The following is a 20,855-nucleotide window of genomic DNA, read 5'->3' on the forward strand; positions in this document are numbered from 1 at the left end:
CATACTGCCCGTTAAACCCCCTGACTTCTGGTTTTAGATTCCCCGGTGCTGGGAAAAACACTGCCACCAGTTACAGGGAGATCAGACCCGACAAACACAGACAGAATGCTGGAGGAACTCAGCCCATCAGGCAGCATCTATGGGAATTAATAAACATTTGACGTGTCAGGCTGAGACCCTTCTTCAGGCCTGGAAAGGAAAGGTATGACTTAATAAAGATGTGGGGGAAGGTGAAGGAGGCTAGCTGGAAGGTGATAGGTGAAGCCAGGTGGCTGGGAAAGGTCAAAGGCTGCAGAAGAAAGAATTTGATTGGAGAGGAGAGTGGACCACAGCAGTCCATACTACCAGCAAGTCATCAAATGACTGTGGCCTCAGAAATAGAGGAAGCAAAACTAATTTAAAAAATTGCTGCAGCTGATCACACTGTAAAGTTTGAAAATGGATATTTCTGTACAATGAAGGGTCTTGGCCTGAAACATTGACTGTTTAGTCCTCTCCATGGATGCCAAGTACCCTTAGCAATTTGAGTGTGTGTTGCTTAAGATTTCAAGCAAATGCAGAATCTCTTCTGTTCCCTTTATCAGCCATATATAGAAGCCTGAAGGCACAAACTCAGCCACTCAGAAACAGCTTCTTCCCCCGCCATCTGATTCCGAAATGGACATTGAACCCATAAACACTACCTCACTTTTTTATTTGTGACGGGGTCCTGAATTACCCCTGTAAACTGTGCTTTTGAAAAGAGAGAAAGAGAGTTGTTCAACACCAGACACCTTGTTATTGAGAGAGAGAGAGAGAGAGAGAGAGAGAGAGAGAGAGAGAGAGAGAGAGAGGGGAGGGGGAAGGGACAAAGACTGCTTTGGGATGGTGTTATGGTTTCTCTGCAGCATGTTTAGACTTTGCAAGGACACTGGCAGCATCTGAGTTCCTACAGAGAGAGAAGGGAGGAGCTACTTGATGGACAGTTGGTGTTCAGCCTGGTGAGATAAATAGAAGGTCAGCTGATAGACCTACAGACACATGGTTTTGGACACTGAATGAGCTTTGTTGTGCCCACAGAAAATGTGGGTTTTGGAGGATCGATCAGTGGCTCTCACAGTGTAAAAAGGGTGTGACCGGTGGGGAGTTATTCGTGTGTCCCTTGCCTGGGTTGATAATTCCACCACAGAAGAATGGTCCCCTTTGTTGTGGTCACATCGGTGACTTCTCTGAAAGGATTTCGAAGGACAATGGGAAGATCAATGGCATCAGTTCACCTGAAGACTCAAACCTCTCTTCTCTCCATCTCTACTCAACTCAATACCACGAACTGAACTGAATGTTATTCATCTTCGTAAGACTATCTATTTACCCCTAGACTTGAAGAAGCTTGGTTTTCATATAATTCCACACTTACATATAATCATTGCTAACCTGTTTGATATATCTGATTTTATATTACTGTATTACGTAGTTATTAATAAATACCATTAGTTAATAACAATACTGGACTCCAAAGTGTTTTCCATTCCAGCTGGTTCTTGAACCCATCATGGGGTACGTGACATATTATTTCTGTTTTTTGCACTATTTTTATTTATACTTACTATAATTTATTTATTTTTATCAATATTAGCATAACCATATAATCATTACAGCAAACAGGCCATCTCGGCCCTTCTAGTCCGTGCTGAACACTTACTCTCACCTAGTCCCATCTACCTGCACTCAGCCCCTAACCCTCCATTCCTTTCCTGTCCATATACCTATCCAATTTAACTTTAAATGACAAAATTGAACCTTCCTCTACCACTTCTAATTCTACCCATGGCTGTGACTGTGGATTTCAGATGCAGTGGTCCTAAATGGAAATATCTGATCATTCCCTTTAGAGCTGCACACAAAATATTGTCGCTGCTTGACGACATCATCACCCTTTGGTTAAGACACAGAGCCAAACAACTTGGACTGATCCTTTGGCCCACTATGTCCATTCTGACCAACAAATATCCATCCATTCATGTCTGATTCACCAGCATTTAGTGCATTGCTTTCAATGCCTTGGTGATTCATGTGCCTGTCTATATACACCTCTAAAAGGTTGTGGGAGGACTATCCACACTGGCTGTGGTGCATGTTCCAACCACCCTCAGGGAGAATGTTGTTTCTGATATCTCTTTCTTTCACCCCCATGCCCTTTACCCTAAACCTGTGCCCTATAAGTACAAGTCTCCCAATATCAATCTGTACTGCCATCTTCGGGGAACATTGAACTTGTACTCTGTTCCCTTTGTTCCAAACTACTCCACAGGGTCCTACCATTCATTGTGTATATGTATTGCATTGTACTGCTGCCACTGATTCGGATATACTTCATTCCTTCTCTGGATCTCAAACCTTTCTTCACCGGCCTGTCTCACCCCTCTCAATCCTATTGCAGGGCCTAACCCCCAAGCATCACCCATCCCCTCTTTCCCACAGATACTGCTCGACCAGCTGAGTTCTTCCAGCAGTTTCTCTGTGTTCTGTTTTGCCCCATATTCCGGCACTTTTTCTTGTTTCCCTTGGGCTTTACCGTGCAATTGTTGCTTCCGCTTACAATAATAAAAACTGACAACTTCTGACCAAAAGTTTTTCTGAAGCTTGGGACCTCCCAGCGAGTCTGCCAGTAGCCCACAATCCCCGCCGAAACCTCGGCAGGTACTTTCGGTTAAGTCGCCAATATCCCATCATCCCCGAGCCCTCCCGGCTTCGGGTCTTGGCAGCTGGGTATTTCCTGTTTGTAGAGAGGGATTGTGGGATAGTGGAAGACTGAGATCTGGCGAGCAGCTGCCTGCAATCGGGGAGCTTGGCATTGTGGGATAGTGGCTGACTGACGGGCTGAGGATGGGAGGAGTATTCGGGCAGAGGTCTGTCTGGTAACTGGAATGGGTGCGACAGGTAAGGAGACCGGGAGGGCCCGAAGATGTTACTTCCCTCCTTTTCCCCCTCTCGCATCGGGCAGCTTTCTCGCAAACGGCTGGGATCAACTGCGCGTCCCCGTTCTGCCGCAGTCGTGAGCGGTTGGGTAGAGCAGGAAAGGCCGAGGACTGGCACCTGACTAGGCCTCAGTGGTTCTTGACAGTGACTCCAGCCAGGAATACCACTGAAAGGGCCGAGGTCAGCCCAAAGATTTTAATTACTGCATGGTCGAACCTTAACATTAAAAAAACCATAAAGTTAAGATCCACATTCAACAGTTAACAGTAGCAGCTCAGCGCCAGAGGATCCCGTGACCACTTAAGATCACCGTCGGACTCATTCTTCTAATTGTGATGGTCTACTTACAACTTCGCGATGCATCCTTCCCCGCAAACTCCCTACGACCACCCCCACATTCCTTCCCCCACCCCCCAACACACACACACCAAAATTCCTTTCCTGGTCCCCTCTCTCAATCCTCACTGATGTCCTCCGACCCCCGTGGTTTGATTCTCTGACATTTACACTCCTACCCTTGTTCCTGGGCTTGGGAGGTGTTGCATAGCCCTGTGTGAGTAATTTCGTTGCGCTGTGTTGACAGTAAACGTTGCAGTCACTGTGACAGGGTGCTGGAGGTACTGAATGCTCAGGGTAGTGGAAGATGTGGCAGGCAGACAGGCTGATTTGTCCTGGATGGTATTGAACTTTTTGAGTGCTGTTAGACCCACCCTTATCTGGGCAACAAAGAGTATTTCACAGCCCTCCCACCATAGAGCACATCTACATAGAGCACTCCCGCAAGAAAGCATCATCCATCATCGATGCTGGTGGAACTCAGCAGGCCAGGCAGCACCTGTGGGAAAGACCAGTCGACTTTTTGGGCCAAGACCTTTCTCCAGTCCTGATGAAGGGTCTCGGCCCAAAACGTTGACTGTTTACTCTTTCCCATGGATGCTGTCTGGCCTGCTGAACTCCTCCAGCATTTTGTGTGTGTTGCTTTGGATTTTCAGCACCTGCAGATTTTGTCATGTTTGTGATCCATCATCAAAGACCCCCACCATCCAGACCATGCTCTTTTCTTGCTACTACCATCAGGCAGGAGGTGCAGGAGCCTTAGGTCCCACATCACCAGGTTAGGAACAGTTATTACCCTACAATTGTCAGCTACCTGAACTGGTGAGGATAACCTCGCTCACCACAGCTCTGAACTAATTCTACAGGCTCACTGTCAAGGACTCTTTACAACTTGTGTTCTTGATTTTATTTTTGTATTTGCACAATTTGTCATCTTTTGCACATTGGTTGTTGTCTCCCTCTCTCACACTCACACAATGTTTGCACAGTATTGTAGTGATTTTATTTAATGCACTGTACTGCTGCCACAAAAAAGAAATACAGATTTCACGAGATGTGAGTGATGATAAACCTGATTTTGATGTGGGTCTCTGTTGTGGACTGGAAGTGGGAAGAGCGTAGTGAGAGGGGGAATCATGGTTGGGAGGAGTGGGAGGGAGTGGGAAGCATGAGAGAGATATTCTGTAATGATCAATAAACCAATTGTTTGGAATCAAATAACCTTGCCTGGTGTCTCAGGGCAGGGTGTGTCCAGACCCATACTGCCTCCTGCCCTGGCACTCCTCCTCTGCCACCTGTCCCGCACCCCTCCTGCGGGTCCTCTCCCCTCGCCATTCCTAACATCCTTTGCTCCCACCACGTTTACAAACTCACTGTCCGCTCCCCGTTGGCAAATACAGTGGAGCGGCCAGTGTTGGAGTGTCTGGCTGCTGAGGCGTGGGTGAGGCAAGTATCTGGTCATTTTGTATTCTTTATTCTTTATCACTCATCTGTTAGGGCACAGTTAGTGCAGTGAGATTGGCTCAGAGGGGCAGTGTTTTCTGTGTTTTCTCCAGCCTCCCAGATAACCACATCTGCAGCAGGTGCTCCAAGTGGCAGTTCGATGACCTTGGGCTCATATGAGAGACTGAAAAAGTGATAGATAAGAGCAGCAGGGAGCTAGTCCCTGTGGAAGGCATGTAATTAAGTTACTGTCAGGAGAAGAGAGGAAAATACGTATCCAGTGCAGAGTACCTCTGTAGCTGTTCCCCTCAATAATAAGTATACCGCTTAGGATACTGTTGAAGGGGCAGAGCTGCAGCAACAGAGTGCCTGCCACTGTGGCTCAGAAGAGAAGATAGGTGAAGAGGACTGCAGTAGTTATAGGAGATTCCACAGTTAGAGGAATGAAGACAAGATTCTGTGAACACAATAGAGACACCCGAATGGTATGTTGCCTCCCAGGTGCCAGGGTCAGGGATGTCTTGGATTGGGTCCACAACATTCTAAAAGGGGAGGGTGAGCAGCCAGAAGTCTTGGTATATATCCACATCAGTGACATGGGTAGAAAAGTTAAGGAGGTCCTGAAGAGAGACTTTAGGGAGCTAAGTAGAAGCTGAAAAGCAGGTTAGTAATCTCTGGATTACTGTCTGTGCCACGAGGGTAAGAATAGCATGATTTTGCAGGTGAATCTGTGGCTGAGAAGCGGGGGCAGGGGTTCAGGTTTCTGGATCATTGGGATCTCTCTGCGGAAGGTATGACCTGTACAAAAGGGATGGGTTACAGCTGAACCCAAGGGGGCGGGGGGTGGGTGGTCAATGTCCTTACGGTCCGGTTTGCTAGAGCTGTTAAGAGGGTTTAAACTAATTTGGCAGGGGATGGGGACCGGAGGGATAGGGCTGAGGATGGGGTAATTGGTTTTCAAGCAGGCAGTGTGCAGTGGGACTGAGACTGATGATAGGGTGAAATTGCAGTTAATGGGATGCAATGTAAAAGGGGGACAAAATCAAAAACGGTGATGAATAAGGACTGAAGGTATCATATTTGAATGCACGTAGTATACAGAATAAAGTAGTGAACTTGTAGCACAGTTACAGATTGGCATGTACGATGTTGGCATTAGTGAGTCGTGGCTGAAGGAAAATTATCGCTGTGAGCTTGACGTCCAAGCACACACATTGCATCGAAAGGACAGGCAGGTAGGCAGAGGTAGTGGGGTGGCTCTGTTGGTTTAAAAAATGAAATGAGATCCTAAGAAAGAGGTGACATAAGGTCAGAAGGTGTAGGATCGTTGTGGATACAACTAAGAAACTGCATGAGTAAAAAGATCCGGATGGGAGTTTTATACAGACCCCCAAACAGTGGTAAAGTACAGAAGGATTTGGACAGATTAGGAGAATAGGCAACAAAATTGCAGATACAGTGTCAGGCAGTGCATGGTCATGCACATTGCTAGAGGGGATAAAAGGCTAGACTATTTTCTGAATGGAGAGAAAATTCAAAAATCTTAGGTGTCAAGAATTCTTGCTCAGGATTTAGTGTGTATGTATGTATATGTGTGCGTGAGTATGCATGTATGTGTGTGTATGTATGGAGAGCGTTCAAAGGCAGTTCAGGAAAATGAAGCGAGGGTTGATTGAAAGGTTTGTCATGTTTGATGGCTCTGGGCCTCTAATCACTGGAGTTCAGAGGAATGTGAGGTGGATCTCACTGAACCTATCGAATGTTGAAAGGCTTCGATAGAGTGGATGTAGAGAGAATGTCTCCTATGGTGGGTCAGTCTAGGATGAGAGGACATAGCCTCAGTAAGGAGGGGTATCCTTTTAGAATAGAGATGAGGAGGAATTTTTTCAGCCAGAGTGTGGTGAATCTGGAATTCCTTGCCACAGGCAGCTGTGGAGACCAAGTCATTAAGTGTATTTAAGGCAGAGGCTGGTAGATTCTTGATTAGACAGGTCATGAAGGGATATGGGGAGAAGGTGGGAGATTGGGGCTGAGAAGGAAAATGGATCAGCCAAGATGAAATGGCGAGGAGACTTGATGGGCCAAATGGCCTAATTCCGCTCCTAAATCTTATGGTCTTGTATATGTGCCTAAGAGATTTTCAGCATATTGTACATGTGTAGTTTGATAATTAATTTGAGTAGATGGTTTTTGGGTGTACCACAATGACCCTGATCTGCTCTTGTGCTCCCTTTGAGTTTCTGGTCATTTCTGACTCCTCTGATTGATCCTCGAGGGCCAATGGTGGAACTTGCTGTCACTGGAGGTAAATTTATTGTCACGTGTACTGAGGTACAGTGAAAACCTTCGTTTTGCATGCCGTCCATACAGATCATCTCATCACATCAGTGTGTGAAGACAGTAGAAGGGAAATACGATAACAGAATGGAAATGTAGTCCTGATGAAGGGTCTCAGCCAGAAACGTGAACTGTTTCTTTCTCTCTGTTGATGCTGACTAACGTGCTGAGTTCCTCCAGTACTTTGTGTGTGAAACAGTCAGTGTTGCATTGACTGCAGTTCTATCCTAGACTCATTTTCCGCTCTCGGCCCTGACAATTTTAACTTCGCTCGACGCTGTAATCAGTGTGGAGCACTGCCTCGTCTTCCACTCTCAGGCCTTGACGCAGCGTCAACAGCAATGGCTGCCCGACTGCATCTGCATCCTCGAGAGTTAGTTTAATAATGTGGGCATCGGGACTCTTACTACGTGATTGTGATCTTGTGTGTGAGTGTTGGTAATGTGTTTTTGCATCTTGGCCCCGGTGTGACGCTGTCTCATTTGTCTGTTTACATGTGTGGTTAAATGACAATTGAACTTGAATACGTGAGTGGTGGAGTGACTGAGGTATCTAGTGTTTGTGTCAAACACTCCTCTAGAGTAGAAGGTAAAGTTTACATTTAGATCTGTGCCTTCAGATGCTCCTTTTTTCTTAGCCCAATACACCTGCAGGGGCACAGGCCACCGACAGCAGCTCAGCAGATTCCCCAGGTGTGAGCCATTTTCAAATCCGCACCCTCCTCTCCCGGGGATGAGGTCTCTGGAGCCTCTGTCCTGTTTTTGTAGCTCTGGATTTTTACGGGTTGAGTTGCTTTTCCCATGCCTAACCCCCTCCTCTCACAGCCGGGGTTGGGACCGTCCATGGTGGAGTTCAAGGGAAGGTCTGACCTGGGATAATCGTGGGAATAGAGCTCATCAAACACGCCGAACGCAGGGACAGAGTGAAGCTCGCTCTGCACTGACCAAGCTTACAGGGTTAGCATGTGTTAAATATAAATGTTCTATCCCTTCCCTGCAGCATTGGTGTGGTGCGGGTTAGATAAAGAGCAGTCTTACATTAGAATTCCCAGGGCAGGTGCACCGGGTATGAGACTCAGAGTACACTTCCCGCTACACGGTCCCCACTCTGTTCCTACCCCACTGAACAATCTTGTCATTGGTTTCAGTTTTCCTCACCAGATGCAATCTTCAGAATTAAGAACAGATTTTGCAACGTGTTCAAAACTGAACAGAGACTGCGCACATGCTTTTGCCTGTGATACTTCAGCAAGTTCAAACCATTGGCGTATGAAAGATTTGACCGTGGCACCCTAATGAATGTACTGTTGGTTTGGGAGAATCTAATTCACTGTACCTTTTAATCAGTAGTGTAACTGGTTAAAGCCTCAGATGACCTTGGTAATTAGTGTCCCATGCTCACTTGTTATGTCTAATATATTTTATCATTAATGAGTTAATCCAATATTGAGAGGCTGTGGTTTTGTACGGAGTCGCATGATATTAAATTATGTTATTGATGTTCCTTTCGGTTCATCGGATGCATGGAAGGGGGCAGCTTGTTACATGGGCAACAGCTTGCTCTGCACACTGTACTGCCCAGATTCATGTATCTAGATAGCCAGGACACAATGTCCATGGTTAACTCTGACTGACAGAGGCCTCAGACTCAGACATTGACCTTCCGAAAGATAAGCCAATAAATTCTTAGTTTTCATTGGCATTCCCTCCTGTGCCTGTGAAGGTGGTAACTGCTGGCATGGTGTACAACGGGTACTGGATGCCTCTGAGGTATTTTCTGCAAACTAGACAAAACCCTAACTGTGCCAGTCACGCTGTGGCTGTGAGGGCAGGTCATTGGTGCAGGCTGAGGCAGGGCTGTTCGGGTGGCATGGTAATGTAATGGTTAGCACATCGCTTTCCGGTTTGGCATGCTGTGTTGGTGTCAAAGTGTGGCCACACTTACCCAGAGCAATTCTCGTTGATTTGATTTGCCACAGATGACACGTCACTATGTTTTATTGTGCATGTGACAAATAAAGCTCATCCCTCTTTTATCTCTCATAGTTTGGGTATTTTGCAGCTGATTCCAGAGCCTCCCCAGTCACCATCAGGAGGTTTATGGACTTCTCTACACAGGATGAGTACCACTTCGCTAGCACACAAAACACAACACCATCCAGAGTGGACCAGTGCTCCTCTATCTTGGCTCATCCAGCACAATCCTGATGAAGGGTCTCAGCCCTGAGCATCGACTGTTTATTCCTCTCCATAGATGCTGCCTGACCTGCTGAGCACCTCCAGTGTTTTGTGTGTGTTGCACAAGATTTCCAGTGTCGGCAGAATCTCTTGGGTTTATAATCTGAACAAAGATTGTGCTAGGTCCACACGGTTTTGTAATTGCCATGATTGTTGGTTAGCTCTGTTTCCGAACCTAGACAGGTACTTGGAGTGCACGTTGTATTATTTTTAGATTCTGGAATACCATTCTTGTAATGTGTAGTGTTTCTGTTTAACTCGCGGGTGAACACCCAGCAGCGTACAGCACCCGTAGGATGCACTGCAGGAACTTCCCAAAACTCTTCCTGCCAAACCCTGTTCAAAGAAAATTTATTATCAAAGTACATGTGTGCCTCCATGTACAACCCTGACATTCATTTTCTTCATGAATCTCTGCTGGAAGGATGAGGGATTCTTCTGCTCGGAAGTTGCCCATCATCTCGACTTGGAAATGTTCCTTTACCCTCGCTGGGTCAAAAGCTGGGAATTCCCTCCCTCGCAGAATTGTGAGAATATGCCCACACCTCAAGGACTGCAGCATTTGAAGAGCTTCTCAAGGTTCATTAGGGACGTTAGTTCAACTTGCAAAGCCCATATCCCTTGAGTTTAAAAAAAAAGGTTGCTTGTGCATGAAATGCTTTGGTGAGGTAACTGGCTACGTGTCCATCACGCAAGCATTTTGAGTTGCTCAAATAATACTATGTAAGCACATCATACAGCATGTTCAAAGTAAATTTATCATTTAAGTATATAGGTGCATGTCACCATATACAACCCTGAGATTCATTTTCTTGCAGGTGTTCACAGTAAATACTAGAAACCAGGATGCTGCCTTGTTTAGAGGGCGCGTGCTATTATGAGACACTGGGGTATTGCGTACAGTTCTGGTCAACCCACTATAGGAAGGATGTTGAGCCTTTGGAGAGGGTGCAGAAGAGGTTTACCGGGATTCTGCCTGGTTTAGAGGGCATGTGCGATCATGAGAGGCTGGACAAACTTGAAATTGTTTTCTGTGGACCGGCAGAGGCTGAGGGGAGATCTGATAGAGGTTTGTAAGATTATGAGAGACATAGATAGAGTAGACAGGGAGCATTTGTTTCTGAGGGTTGAAATGTCTAATACCAGAGGGCATGCATTGAAGGTGAGAGGGGTTAGGTTCAAGGGGGATGTGAGGGCTAAGATTTTTCACTGCCTGGTCTGGTGGTGAGGCAAATACATTAGAGGCTTTTAAGAGACACTTGGATCAGCACATGGATGTGAGGAAGATGGAGGGATGTGGACATGGTGTAGGTAGGTGGGATTAGTGTTTGGGTGTTTTTTTATTTGCTTTCTAGCTGGTTTGGCACGACACTGTGGGCTGAATGGCCTCTCCCTGTGCTCGGCAGTTCTGTGTTCTAAACTGCCCCCAGCAGGACGGACAAACAATCAATGCACAAAAAGAGCAAATACAAAAAAAAAATAAGCAATGAATATTGAGAACATGAGATGAAGGGTATTGGCTTAATTGTGACCTCTGCCCCGTGTGATTTGGTACACATGAGCAGTAACATTATAAGTGACAACTTTGTAAGTTTCCTAACAATTGCCTTCCTTGTTTCAGGATCCACACAATGGCACAGATAGAGAAGAAGGGAGGACTTCTCCGGAAAGCATCGTCCACCAAAAAACCCCTGAAAGAGAAGGTGGTTTTAATGTATGATGAAATCTTCAAGGTGTGTGTTACAAAACTGATTCGCGCTGACGGTATACCCTCTCAGGAAAAGGAAAGGGTATGCTTGGGGCAGACCCTCCAGCCCAGCTGGTCCATGGTAACCATGGCGATCTGTGTTTAATTTTCATTAATGAAATGTGAGCATCCCTGACCATGTTGGTCTTTACTGTCCATCCCTAAAAGGGAGCACCTGGCTGATCTCCTGTAGTTTGTGGTGATAGATCTCCCTGGGCTAAATTGAGTGTGTAGTTGCTAGATTTGCTAATAGAGTGAAAAGTAACTTTCAGTCTGATCCTTGAAGGGTGGTCATAGAGTTGTCGAGCACTACAGCACAGAACTAGGCCCTTCATTCCGTCTAGTCCATGCTGTGCTGTTGTTCTGCCCAGTCCCCTTGACCCACACCTAGAATCCAACCCTCCACACCTCTCCCGCCTATGAACTTACCCAAATTACTCTTAAATGTTGCGGTTAAACCTGTATCCACCACTTCTGCTGACAGCTTGTTCCACACTCACGCCGTCCTCTGAGAGAAGTTGTTCCTCCTCAATTTCCCCTCAAGTATTTCACCTTTCAACCTTCATCTATGACCACTGGTTCTAGATCCACCCAACCTCAGTGGAAAAAGCTTACTTGCATTAACCCTATCTATACCCATTATAATTTGTATCTCCCCTCATTCTCCTAAGCTCCAAAGGTTTGAGGGTTAATTTAATATTGCAGTATACAACCTGAAATTTGCACTCTTTACAGACGTCCACGAAACAAGAAACCCCATACAATGAAGCCCCAGGGAATAAAGTCCAAACTATTCAACCTTTCCCTCTATTTCAGGTCCTCGGGTTCCGGCAATGTCCTTGTAAATTTTCTCTGTACTCTTTCAATCTTATATATATGATATATTTCTTGTAGTTAGGTGACCAAAACTGCACACAATACTCAATATTCAGTCTCACCAACATCTTGTATAACTTTAACATAACATTCCAACTCCTGTACTTGATACTCTAATTTATGAAGGCCAGAGGCTCTCTTTATGAGGATATCTACCTGTGATGCCACTATCAAGGAATAATGGATCTGTATTCCCAGATCCCTTTGTTCTACTGTACTTCTCCATGCCTTAGGTGATAGTGTTACAGCTGTGATGTGGAAGAAATTTTACCATAATTCAGAATGAGATACCATCATGAGAAATAGTCACAGGTTATTTGGTGCATCTGATACAACTTCCTTTTGTCAAAATCTTTTGGGCAGGTTTGCTTGGGTTGGACAGGGGGGTTTAAGCTAATTTGGCAGGGGATGGGAACTGGCATGATAGTGCTAAGGATGAGGTAATTAGTTTGCGAACAGGCAGTTTGTGCTGAGACTGCTAGCAAGGAGAGGCTGATGATAGAGCAAAGTTGCAGTCAACAGGATGAGTTGCAATGTAAAAGGCAGACAAAATCGAAGGGTGAATACAGGACTGAAGGTGTTGTATTTGAATGCACGCAGTATCCGGAGTAAAGTAGATGAAATTGTTGCACAGCTACAGATCGGCACGTATGATGTGTGCATCACCACATCATGGTTGAAAGATTATAGCTGTGAGCTTAATGTCCAAGGATACAAATTGTATCAAAAGGACAGGCAGGAAGGCAGACAGTGCTGTTGCTCTGTTGGTTTAAAAAAAAAATGAAATCAAATCATTAGAAAGGTGACATAGGGTGTTGAATCATTGTGGGTAGAGCTAAGGAACTGCCAGGGTAAAAAGTCACTGATGGGAGTTGTATACAGTAGGAATGTGGTCTACAAATGACAACGGAAGACGAAAAATGCATGTTAAAAGGGCAATGTTACAATAATCATGGAGGATTTCAATATGTAGATAGATTGAGAAATTCAGGTTGGTGCTGGATCCCAACAGGGGGAGTTTCTAGAATGCCTACGAGATGGCTTTTTAGAGTAGCTTGTGGTGAGCCCAACAGGGGACCAGCTTTTCTGGATTGGGTGTTGTGCAATGAATCGGAATTGATTAAAGAGCTTAAGGTAAAAGAATCCTTGGGGCAGGTGATCGTGACATGATCGAATTCAACCTGAAATTTGAGAAGAAGCTAAAGTCGGATATATCAGTATTACGGTGGAGTAAGGGAAACTCCAGAGGCATGAGAGAGGAGCTGGAAAAGAACACTGGCAGGAGAGATGGTAGAGCAACAATGGCTGGAATTTCTGGAAGTAATTTGGATGGTGCAGGATATGTACATCCCAAAGAGGAAGTATTCTAAAGATAAGGTGACAGAACCATGGTAACAGAAGTCAGAGTCAACATTAAAGCCAAAGAGAGCTTTTGTAGAGCAAAAATTAGTGGGAAGTTAGAGGAATAGGAATCTTTTAAAAACCAATAGAAGGCAACTAAATAAGTCATTAAGAAGGAAAAGATGGAATACAAAAGTAAGCTAGACAATGGTATTGAAGAGGATACCAAAAGTTTCTTCAGATATACAAAGTGTAAACCAGGCGAGAGTGGATATCGGACTGTTGGAAAATGATGCTGGAGACGTAGTAATGGGGGGATAAAGGAAATGGACAAATTGAATAAATATTTTGCAGCGGTCTTCACCGTGCAAGGCACTAACAGTATTCTAGAAGTTCAAGAGAGTCAGGGGTCAGAAGTGTGTGGAGTTGCCATTACTAGGGGGAAGGTTCAGGTCTGAAGACTGGAAAATTGCAAATGTCACTCCTGTCTTCAAGAGGGAGAAAGGCAGAAGAAAGGAGACTACAGGCCAGTTGTCTGACCTCAGTGGTCAGGAAAATGCTGGAGTTGATTGTTAAGGATGTGGTGGTTTTGGGGTACTTGGAGGCACCTGATAAAATAGGCCATAGTCAGCATGGTTTTCGTTGGAATATCTTTGCCTGACAAACGTTGGAAGTCTGAAGACATAACAAGCAGGATAGTGGCGAATCAATGGATGTTCTGTACTTGGAACTTCTGAAGGCCTGTGACAAGGTGTCACACATGAGGCATCTTAACAAATTAAGAGCCCTTGATATTACAGGAAAGATACAAGCATGGATCAAGCAGTGGCTGATTGTTAGGAGGCAAATAGTGGGAATAAAGGGAGCCTTTTCTGTTTGGCTGCTGGTGACTAGAGGTGTTCCACAGGGGTCTGTATTGGGACCACTACTTTTTACATTATAGATCAATGATTCGGATGATGAATTTGATGGCTTTGTTGCAAAGTTTGCAAATGATATGAAGCTTGGTGGAGAGGCAGGTAGTTTTGAGGAAGTAGAGAGGCTACAGAAAAATAGGGAGATTAGGAGAATGGGCAAAGTAGTGGCAGATGGAATGCAGTGCCGGGATATGTACGACCATGCACTTTGGTAGAGGAAATAAAAGGGTAGACTATTTTCTAAATGGAGAGAAAATTCAAAAATCTGAGGTGTAAAGGGACTTGGGAGTCTTTAGGCAAGATTGCCTAAAGGTTAATTTGCAAGTTGAGTTGTTGGTGAGGAAGGCAAATGGATGTTAGCATTCATTTCAAGAGGACTAGAATATAAAAGCAAGGATGTAATGTTGAGGCTTTGTAAAGCACTGGTGAGCCCTCACTGGGAGTATTGTGAGCCCCTTACGTCAGGAAGTAAGTTTCAAAGGCAGTTCACAAAAATACTTCCAGGATTGAATGGCTTGTCATATGAGGAGCGTTTGATGGCTCTGGGCCTGTACTCACTGGAATTTAGAAGAATGAGGGGTGACCTCATTGAAACCTGTTGAATGTTGAGAGGCTTCGATAGAGTGAATGTGGAGAGGATGTTTCCTACGGTGGTACAGTCTTGGATCAGAGGACACAGCCTCAGAATAGAGGGGCATACTTTTAGAATGGAGATGAAGAGGAATTTCTTTAGCCAGAGAGTGGTGAGTCTGTGAAATTCGTTGCCACAGGCAGCCTTGGAGGCCAAGTCATTTAGTTAATTGAAGGCAGACATAGATAGATTCTTGATTAGTCGGGGCATGTAGGGATCTGAGAGAAGGCAGGAGATTAGGGCTGAGAAGAAAATTGATCAGCCATGGAGCAGACTTGATGGGTTGAATGGCCTAATAGTGCTCCAATGTCTTATAGTCTAAACAGCATGATTTCACCTTTCTGTCATTGGTGAATCCGCTAGAGAAGGGAAAGGAAACGCGAGGAGAACGGGAACTGATGTGCGCAGGGAGTGGAGAAAGCATCTGGGAGAAGAGGGTCAAAGGGAAGGAACACGGCAGAAAATCAGTTAAGGAAGTTGGTCTGGAAAAGGAGAGAATTAAATTGAACTGGGAAGAGAAAAGCATTTAACACCAGGGGAACAATTTGCAATGGGATCTGTATCCTACAGCATCTTTCAGAAGAGTGAGGAATTTGTAGAACATTTTTATGTATATCTAGGTTAAAATGATGCTGCTATTTCTGTCACAGCATGAAGACCCAGCTAAGAACTGTCCTCGATTCTGGGAGGAACTCTTCCTGATGAAGGTTGGTTGCAGTATTTTGGCTATTCTTTCTTGTGCTGCTGGTTTGCTTGCCTACTCTGGGGTTTGGGATTAAGCTGGCTTGATAACTACTTGGATGGGAGCATTCAATGTTCTATGGCCTGGGGGAGTCCAGGGGCTGCATGTGTAGATGTAAAAGTAATTCAATATTATGCAGGTCAAATAATATTTATATAAATGTAAGAGTCTTTGCCCCACTGAGCCCTCGTTGCCGAGGGTGAATAGCCGTTAACCCCGCCAAACAGTGCAATCGCTTTGGTGCGGATAAGGTGTGAGTCACCCAATGATCAGCCACGGCACAAACATGAAAGAATATACAAAGTGTGAGTAAAGAATTATACTTTATAGCAAATTTTTTGGTGTTGGGTTAATAGAAACAACTACAAGAAAAGGCGCCACATAAGTAACTTAAACAACAGGAATTCTGCAGATGCTGGAAATTCAAGCAACACACATAAAAGTTGCTGGTGAACGCAGCAGGCCAGGCAGCATCTCTAGGAAGAGGTACAGTCGACGTTTCGGGCCGAGACCCTACGTCAGGACTAACTGAAGGAAGAGTGAGTAGGGGATTTGAAAGGGGGAGGGGGAGGGGGATCCAAAATGATAGGAGAAGACAGGAGGGGGAGGGATGGAGCCAAGAGCTGGACAGGTGATTGGCAAAAGGGATAAGGGAGGATCATAGGACAGGAGGTCCGGGAAGAAAGACGGGGGGGGGGGACCCAGAGGATGGGCAAGGGGTATATTCAGAGGGACAGAGGAAGAAAAAGGAGAGTGAGAGAAAGAATGTGTGCATAAAAATAAGTAACAGATGGGGTACGAGGGGGAGGTGGGGCATTAGCGGAAGTTTGAGAAGTCGATGTTCATGTCATCAGGTTGGAGGCTACCCAGACGGAATATAAGGTGTTGTTCCTCCAACCTGAGTGTGGCTTCATCTTTACAGTAGAGGACACCGTGGATAGACATGTCAGAATGGGAATGGGATGTGGAATTAAAATGTGTGGCCACTGGGAGATCCTGCTTTCTCTGGCGGACAGAGCGTAGATGTTCAGCAAAGTGGTCTCCCAGTCTACGTCGGGTCTCGCCAATATATTAAAGGCCACATCGGGAGCACCGGATGCAGTATATCACCCCAGTCGACTCACAGGTGAAGTGTTGCTTCACCTGGAAGGACTGTTTGGGGCCTTGAATGGTGGTGAGGGAGGAAGTGTAAGGGCATGTGTAGCACTTGTTCCGCTTACACAGACAAGTGCCAGGAGGGAGATCAGTGGGGAGGGATGGGGGGGACGAATGGACAAGGGAGTTGCGTAGGGAGCGATCCCTGCGGAATGCAGAGGGGGGGGAGGGAAAGATGTGCTTAGTGGTGGGATCCCGTTGGAGGTGGCGGAAGTTACGGAGAATAATATGTTGGACCCGGAGGCTGGTGGGGTGGTAGGTGAGGACCAGGGGAACCCTATTCCTAGTGGGGTGGCGGGAGGATGGAGTGAGAGCAGATGTACGTGAAATGGGGGAGATGTGTTTAAGAGCAGAGTTGATAGTGGAGGAAGGGAAGCCCCTTTCTTTAAAAAAAGGAAGACATCTCCCTCGTCCTAGAGTGAAAGGCCTCATCCTGAGAGCAGATGCGGCGGAGACAGAGGAATTGCGAGAAGGGGATGGCGTTTTTGCAAGAGACGGTGAGAAGAGGAATAGTCCAGATAGCTGTGAGAGTCAGTAGGCTTATAGGAGACATCAGTGGATAAGCTGTCTCCAGAGACAGAGACAGAAAGATCTAGAAAGGGGAGGGAGGTGTCGGAAATGGACCAGGTAAACTTGAGAGCAGGGTGAAAGTTGGAGGCAAAGTTAATAAAGTCAACGAGCTCTGCATGCGTGCAGGAAGCAGCGCCAATGCAGTTGTCGATGTAGCAAAGGAAAAGTGGGGGACAGATACCAGAATAGGCACGGAACATAGATTGTTCCACAAAGCCAACAAAAAGGCAGGCATAGCTAGGACCCATACGGGTGCCCATAGCTACACCTTTAGTTGGAGGAAGTGGGAGGAGCCAAAGGAGAAATTATTAAGAGTAAGGACTCAAAGCTCCACGTTCTACGCTTCTTTTTGGATTCCAGACCTAATCAGTTCCCCTCTATCACCACTCTGCTCCGTCTAGCGGAATTAGTCCTTACTCTTAATAATTTCTCCTTTGGCTCCTCCCATTTCCTCCAAACTGAAGGTGTAGCTATGGGCACCCGTATGGGTCCTAGCTATGCCTGCCTTTTTGTTGGCTTTGTGGAACAATCTATGTTCCGTGCCTATTCTGGTATCTGTCCCCCACTTTTCCTTCGCTACATCGACAACTGCATTGGCGCTGCTTCCTGCACGCATGCAGAGCTCGTTGACTTTATTAACTTTCCCTCCAACTTTCACCCTGCTCTCAAGTTTACCTGGTCCATTTCCGACACCTCCCTCCCCTTTCTAGATCTTTCTGTCTCTGTCTCTGGAGACAGCTTATCCACTGATGTCTCCTATAAGCCTACTGACTCTCACAGCTATCTGGACTATTCCTCTTCTCACCGTCTCTTGCAAAAACGCCATCCCCTTCTCGCAATTCCTCTGTCTCCGCCGCATCTGCTCTCAGGATGAGGCCTTTCACTCTAGGACGAGGGAGATGTCTTCCTTTTTTTAAAGAAAGGGGCTTCCCTTCCTCCACTATCAACTCTGCTCTTAAACACATCTCCCCCATTTCACGTACATCTGCTCTCACTCCATCCTCCCGCCACCCCACTAGGAATAGGGTTCCCCTGGTCCTCACCTACCACCCCACCAGCCTCCGGGTCCAACATATTATTCTCCGTAACTTCCGCCACCTCCAACGGGATCCCACCACTAAGCACATCTTTCCCTCCCCCCCCCTCTGCATTCCGCAGGGATCGCTCCCTACGCAACTCCCTTGTCCATTCGTCCCCCCCATCCCTCCCCACTGATCTCCCTCCTGGCACTTGTCCGTGTAAGCGGAACAAGTGCTACACATGCCCTTACACTTCCTCCCTCACCACCATTCAAGGCCCCAAACAGTCCTTCCAGGTGAGGCAACACTTCACCTGTGAGTCGACTGGGATGATATACTGCGTCCGGTGCTCCCGATGTGGCCTTTAATATATTGGCGAGACCCGACGTAGACTGGGAGACCGCTTTGCTGAACATCTACGCTCTGTCCGCCAGAGAAAGCAGGATCTCCCAGTGGCCACACATTTTAATTCCACATCCCATTCCCATTCTGACATGTCTATCCACGGCGTCCTCTACTGTAAAGATGAAGCCACACAGGTTGGAGGAACAACACCTTATATTCCGTCTGGGTAGCCTCCAACCTGATGGCATGAACATCGACTTCTCTAACTTCCGCTAATGCCCCACCTCCCCCTCGTACCCCATCTGTTACTCATTTTTATGCACACATTCTTTCTCTCACTCTCCTTTTTCTCCCTCTGTCCCTCTGAATATACCTCTTGCTCATCCTCTGGGTCGCCCCCCCCCCCCGTCTTTCTTCCCGGACCTCCTGTCCCATGATCCTCTCATATCCCTTTTGTCTATCACCTGTCCAGCTCTTGGCTCCATCCCTCCCCCTCCTGTCTTCTATCATTTTGGATCTCCCCCTCCCCCTCCAACTTTCAAATCCCTTACTCACTCTTCCTTCAGTTAGTCCTGACGAAGGGTCTCGGCCTGAAACGTCGACTGCACCTCTTCCTAGAGATGCTGCCTGGCCTGCTGCGTTCACCAGCAACTTTGATGTGTGTTACGTAAGTAACTTATCAGTCTTGTGCACATAATATTTTAATACGTTGGAGCTTACACCTCCAATTCCATCCACAACGTCCTTCCGAGACTCCGGCCACCCTCCGAACCCCCGAGGTCCGGTGTCCGCCACCCGGGAACTGCCGTCTGATCCTCACACGTCCGTCCTCTCTCTGCTCGCCTCCTGAAAAAGCCCGCGCTCCTCAACTGAGCACACATATACAAGATAACAGAACATGACTTCCATTGGCCAACAAATGAATACAATTTCCATTATCTCCCTGTATAACCCAAACATTGCAGTTACAGAGAACCCCTTGCTCAGCAGTTAACATTACGAGAAGCCATTTTAATATAAAACTTCAGACAAGCCATTTTGGTAATACGCGATCAACAGTTAACAGTCCACCTAGTATACTGAGAGCCCTACGTAAAGGTGTGGTGTTAAGTGTGTCTGTGGGCTGTGGAAGGAGGCTAAATAAATGGGTGGCTTCTAGGGGGACTTCAGAAGATCTGTAGAGAATGTGAAATGTGGTATTCTAGATAGGGAAGTGCAAAAGGAGTGTGGAGGGGAATTTTAAAGTCAAAGTATGTCTATTGCCATGTGTTTTCGTTATGCATAATTATAGGAAAAATAAAATACAATAGTATTTACCAAATACATAAAGACTGATAAACAACCAAAAGACAAGTTGTTCAAATAAATAAATAATACTGAGTTGTAGATTCCTTGAAAATGAGTCCATTGGTTGTGAAATCAGTTCAGAGTTGTGCTGAGTGGAGTTATCTGCACTGGTTCAGGAGCCTGATGGTTGAGTGGTAATAACTGTTTCTGAATCTGGTGGTGTGGGACCTAAGGCTACCTTGCGCCCGATGGTAGTATGAGAAGGGAGAATGGATATGTTATACAGTGTGAAGTGTTGACTGCTGACCTTTTCCTGTACCCTGTAGGTGAACCTGGAGTACTTGGAGGCGAAACTGGAGTCGCTGGATGGCGAAGAGCTGATGAAGCTGAAGGACAACATTAACAGCCTCTTCCAGCACTGTATAGTATCCTTAAACGAGGAGCACCAGATCAAGGTGGTGAATGCTTTGCAGGTCAGTGGGACTTAGCCTGCGTCGTGTCTCACCCTTCCTCTGCCGCAGGGCCATTCTCCTGCTTTCCCATCCCCTGTGAATCTTACTGCGAAGAAGGGCAAGATGTGACAGAAAGATGACAGGGGATTTGCATTTATGTAGCACTTTTCATGTTTTTTTCCCAGGACTTTATAGGACAATCCAGTTCTGGTCACCTCACTATAGGAAGGATGTGGAAGCATTGGAAAGGGTACAGAGGAGATTTACCAGGATGCTGCCTGGTTTGGAGAGTATGCATTATGATCAGAGATTAAGGGAGCTAGGGCTTTACTCTTTGGAGAGAAGGAGGATGAGAAGAGACATGATAGAGGTGTACAAGATAATAAGAGGAATAGATAGAGTGGATAGCCAGCGCCTCTTCCCCAGGGCACCACTGCTCAGTACAAGAGGACATGGCTTTAA

General features: G+C 46.1%; 1 protein-coding gene across 1 annotated transcript in view; it reads left to right on the plus strand.

Moving 5' to 3' along the window:
* The first annotated feature begins 2,784 nt into the window (after nt 1-2,784).
* Nucleotides 2,785-20,855, plus strand: part of armh3 (armadillo like helical domain containing 3) — a 186,573-nt gene continuing 168,502 nt past the window's right edge. Inside the window, exons 1-4 of the mRNA XM_063071318.1 lie at nt 2,785-2,919; nt 10,933-11,044; nt 15,474-15,530; nt 20,268-20,414. Coding sequence (XP_062927388.1) covers nt 10,943-11,044; nt 15,474-15,530; nt 20,268-20,414 — 306 coding nt within the window. The 5' untranslated portion in view covers nt 2,785-2,919; nt 10,933-10,942. The remainder of the gene's footprint in view (nt 2,920-10,932; nt 11,045-15,473; nt 15,531-20,267; nt 20,415-20,855) is intronic.

The sequence above is a fragment of the Mobula hypostoma genome, chromosome 19 (genome assembly GCF_963921235.1).
Source record: "Mobula hypostoma chromosome 19, sMobHyp1.1, whole genome shotgun sequence".
Taxonomy (NCBI): domain Eukaryota; kingdom Metazoa; phylum Chordata; class Chondrichthyes; order Myliobatiformes; family Myliobatidae; genus Mobula; species Mobula hypostoma.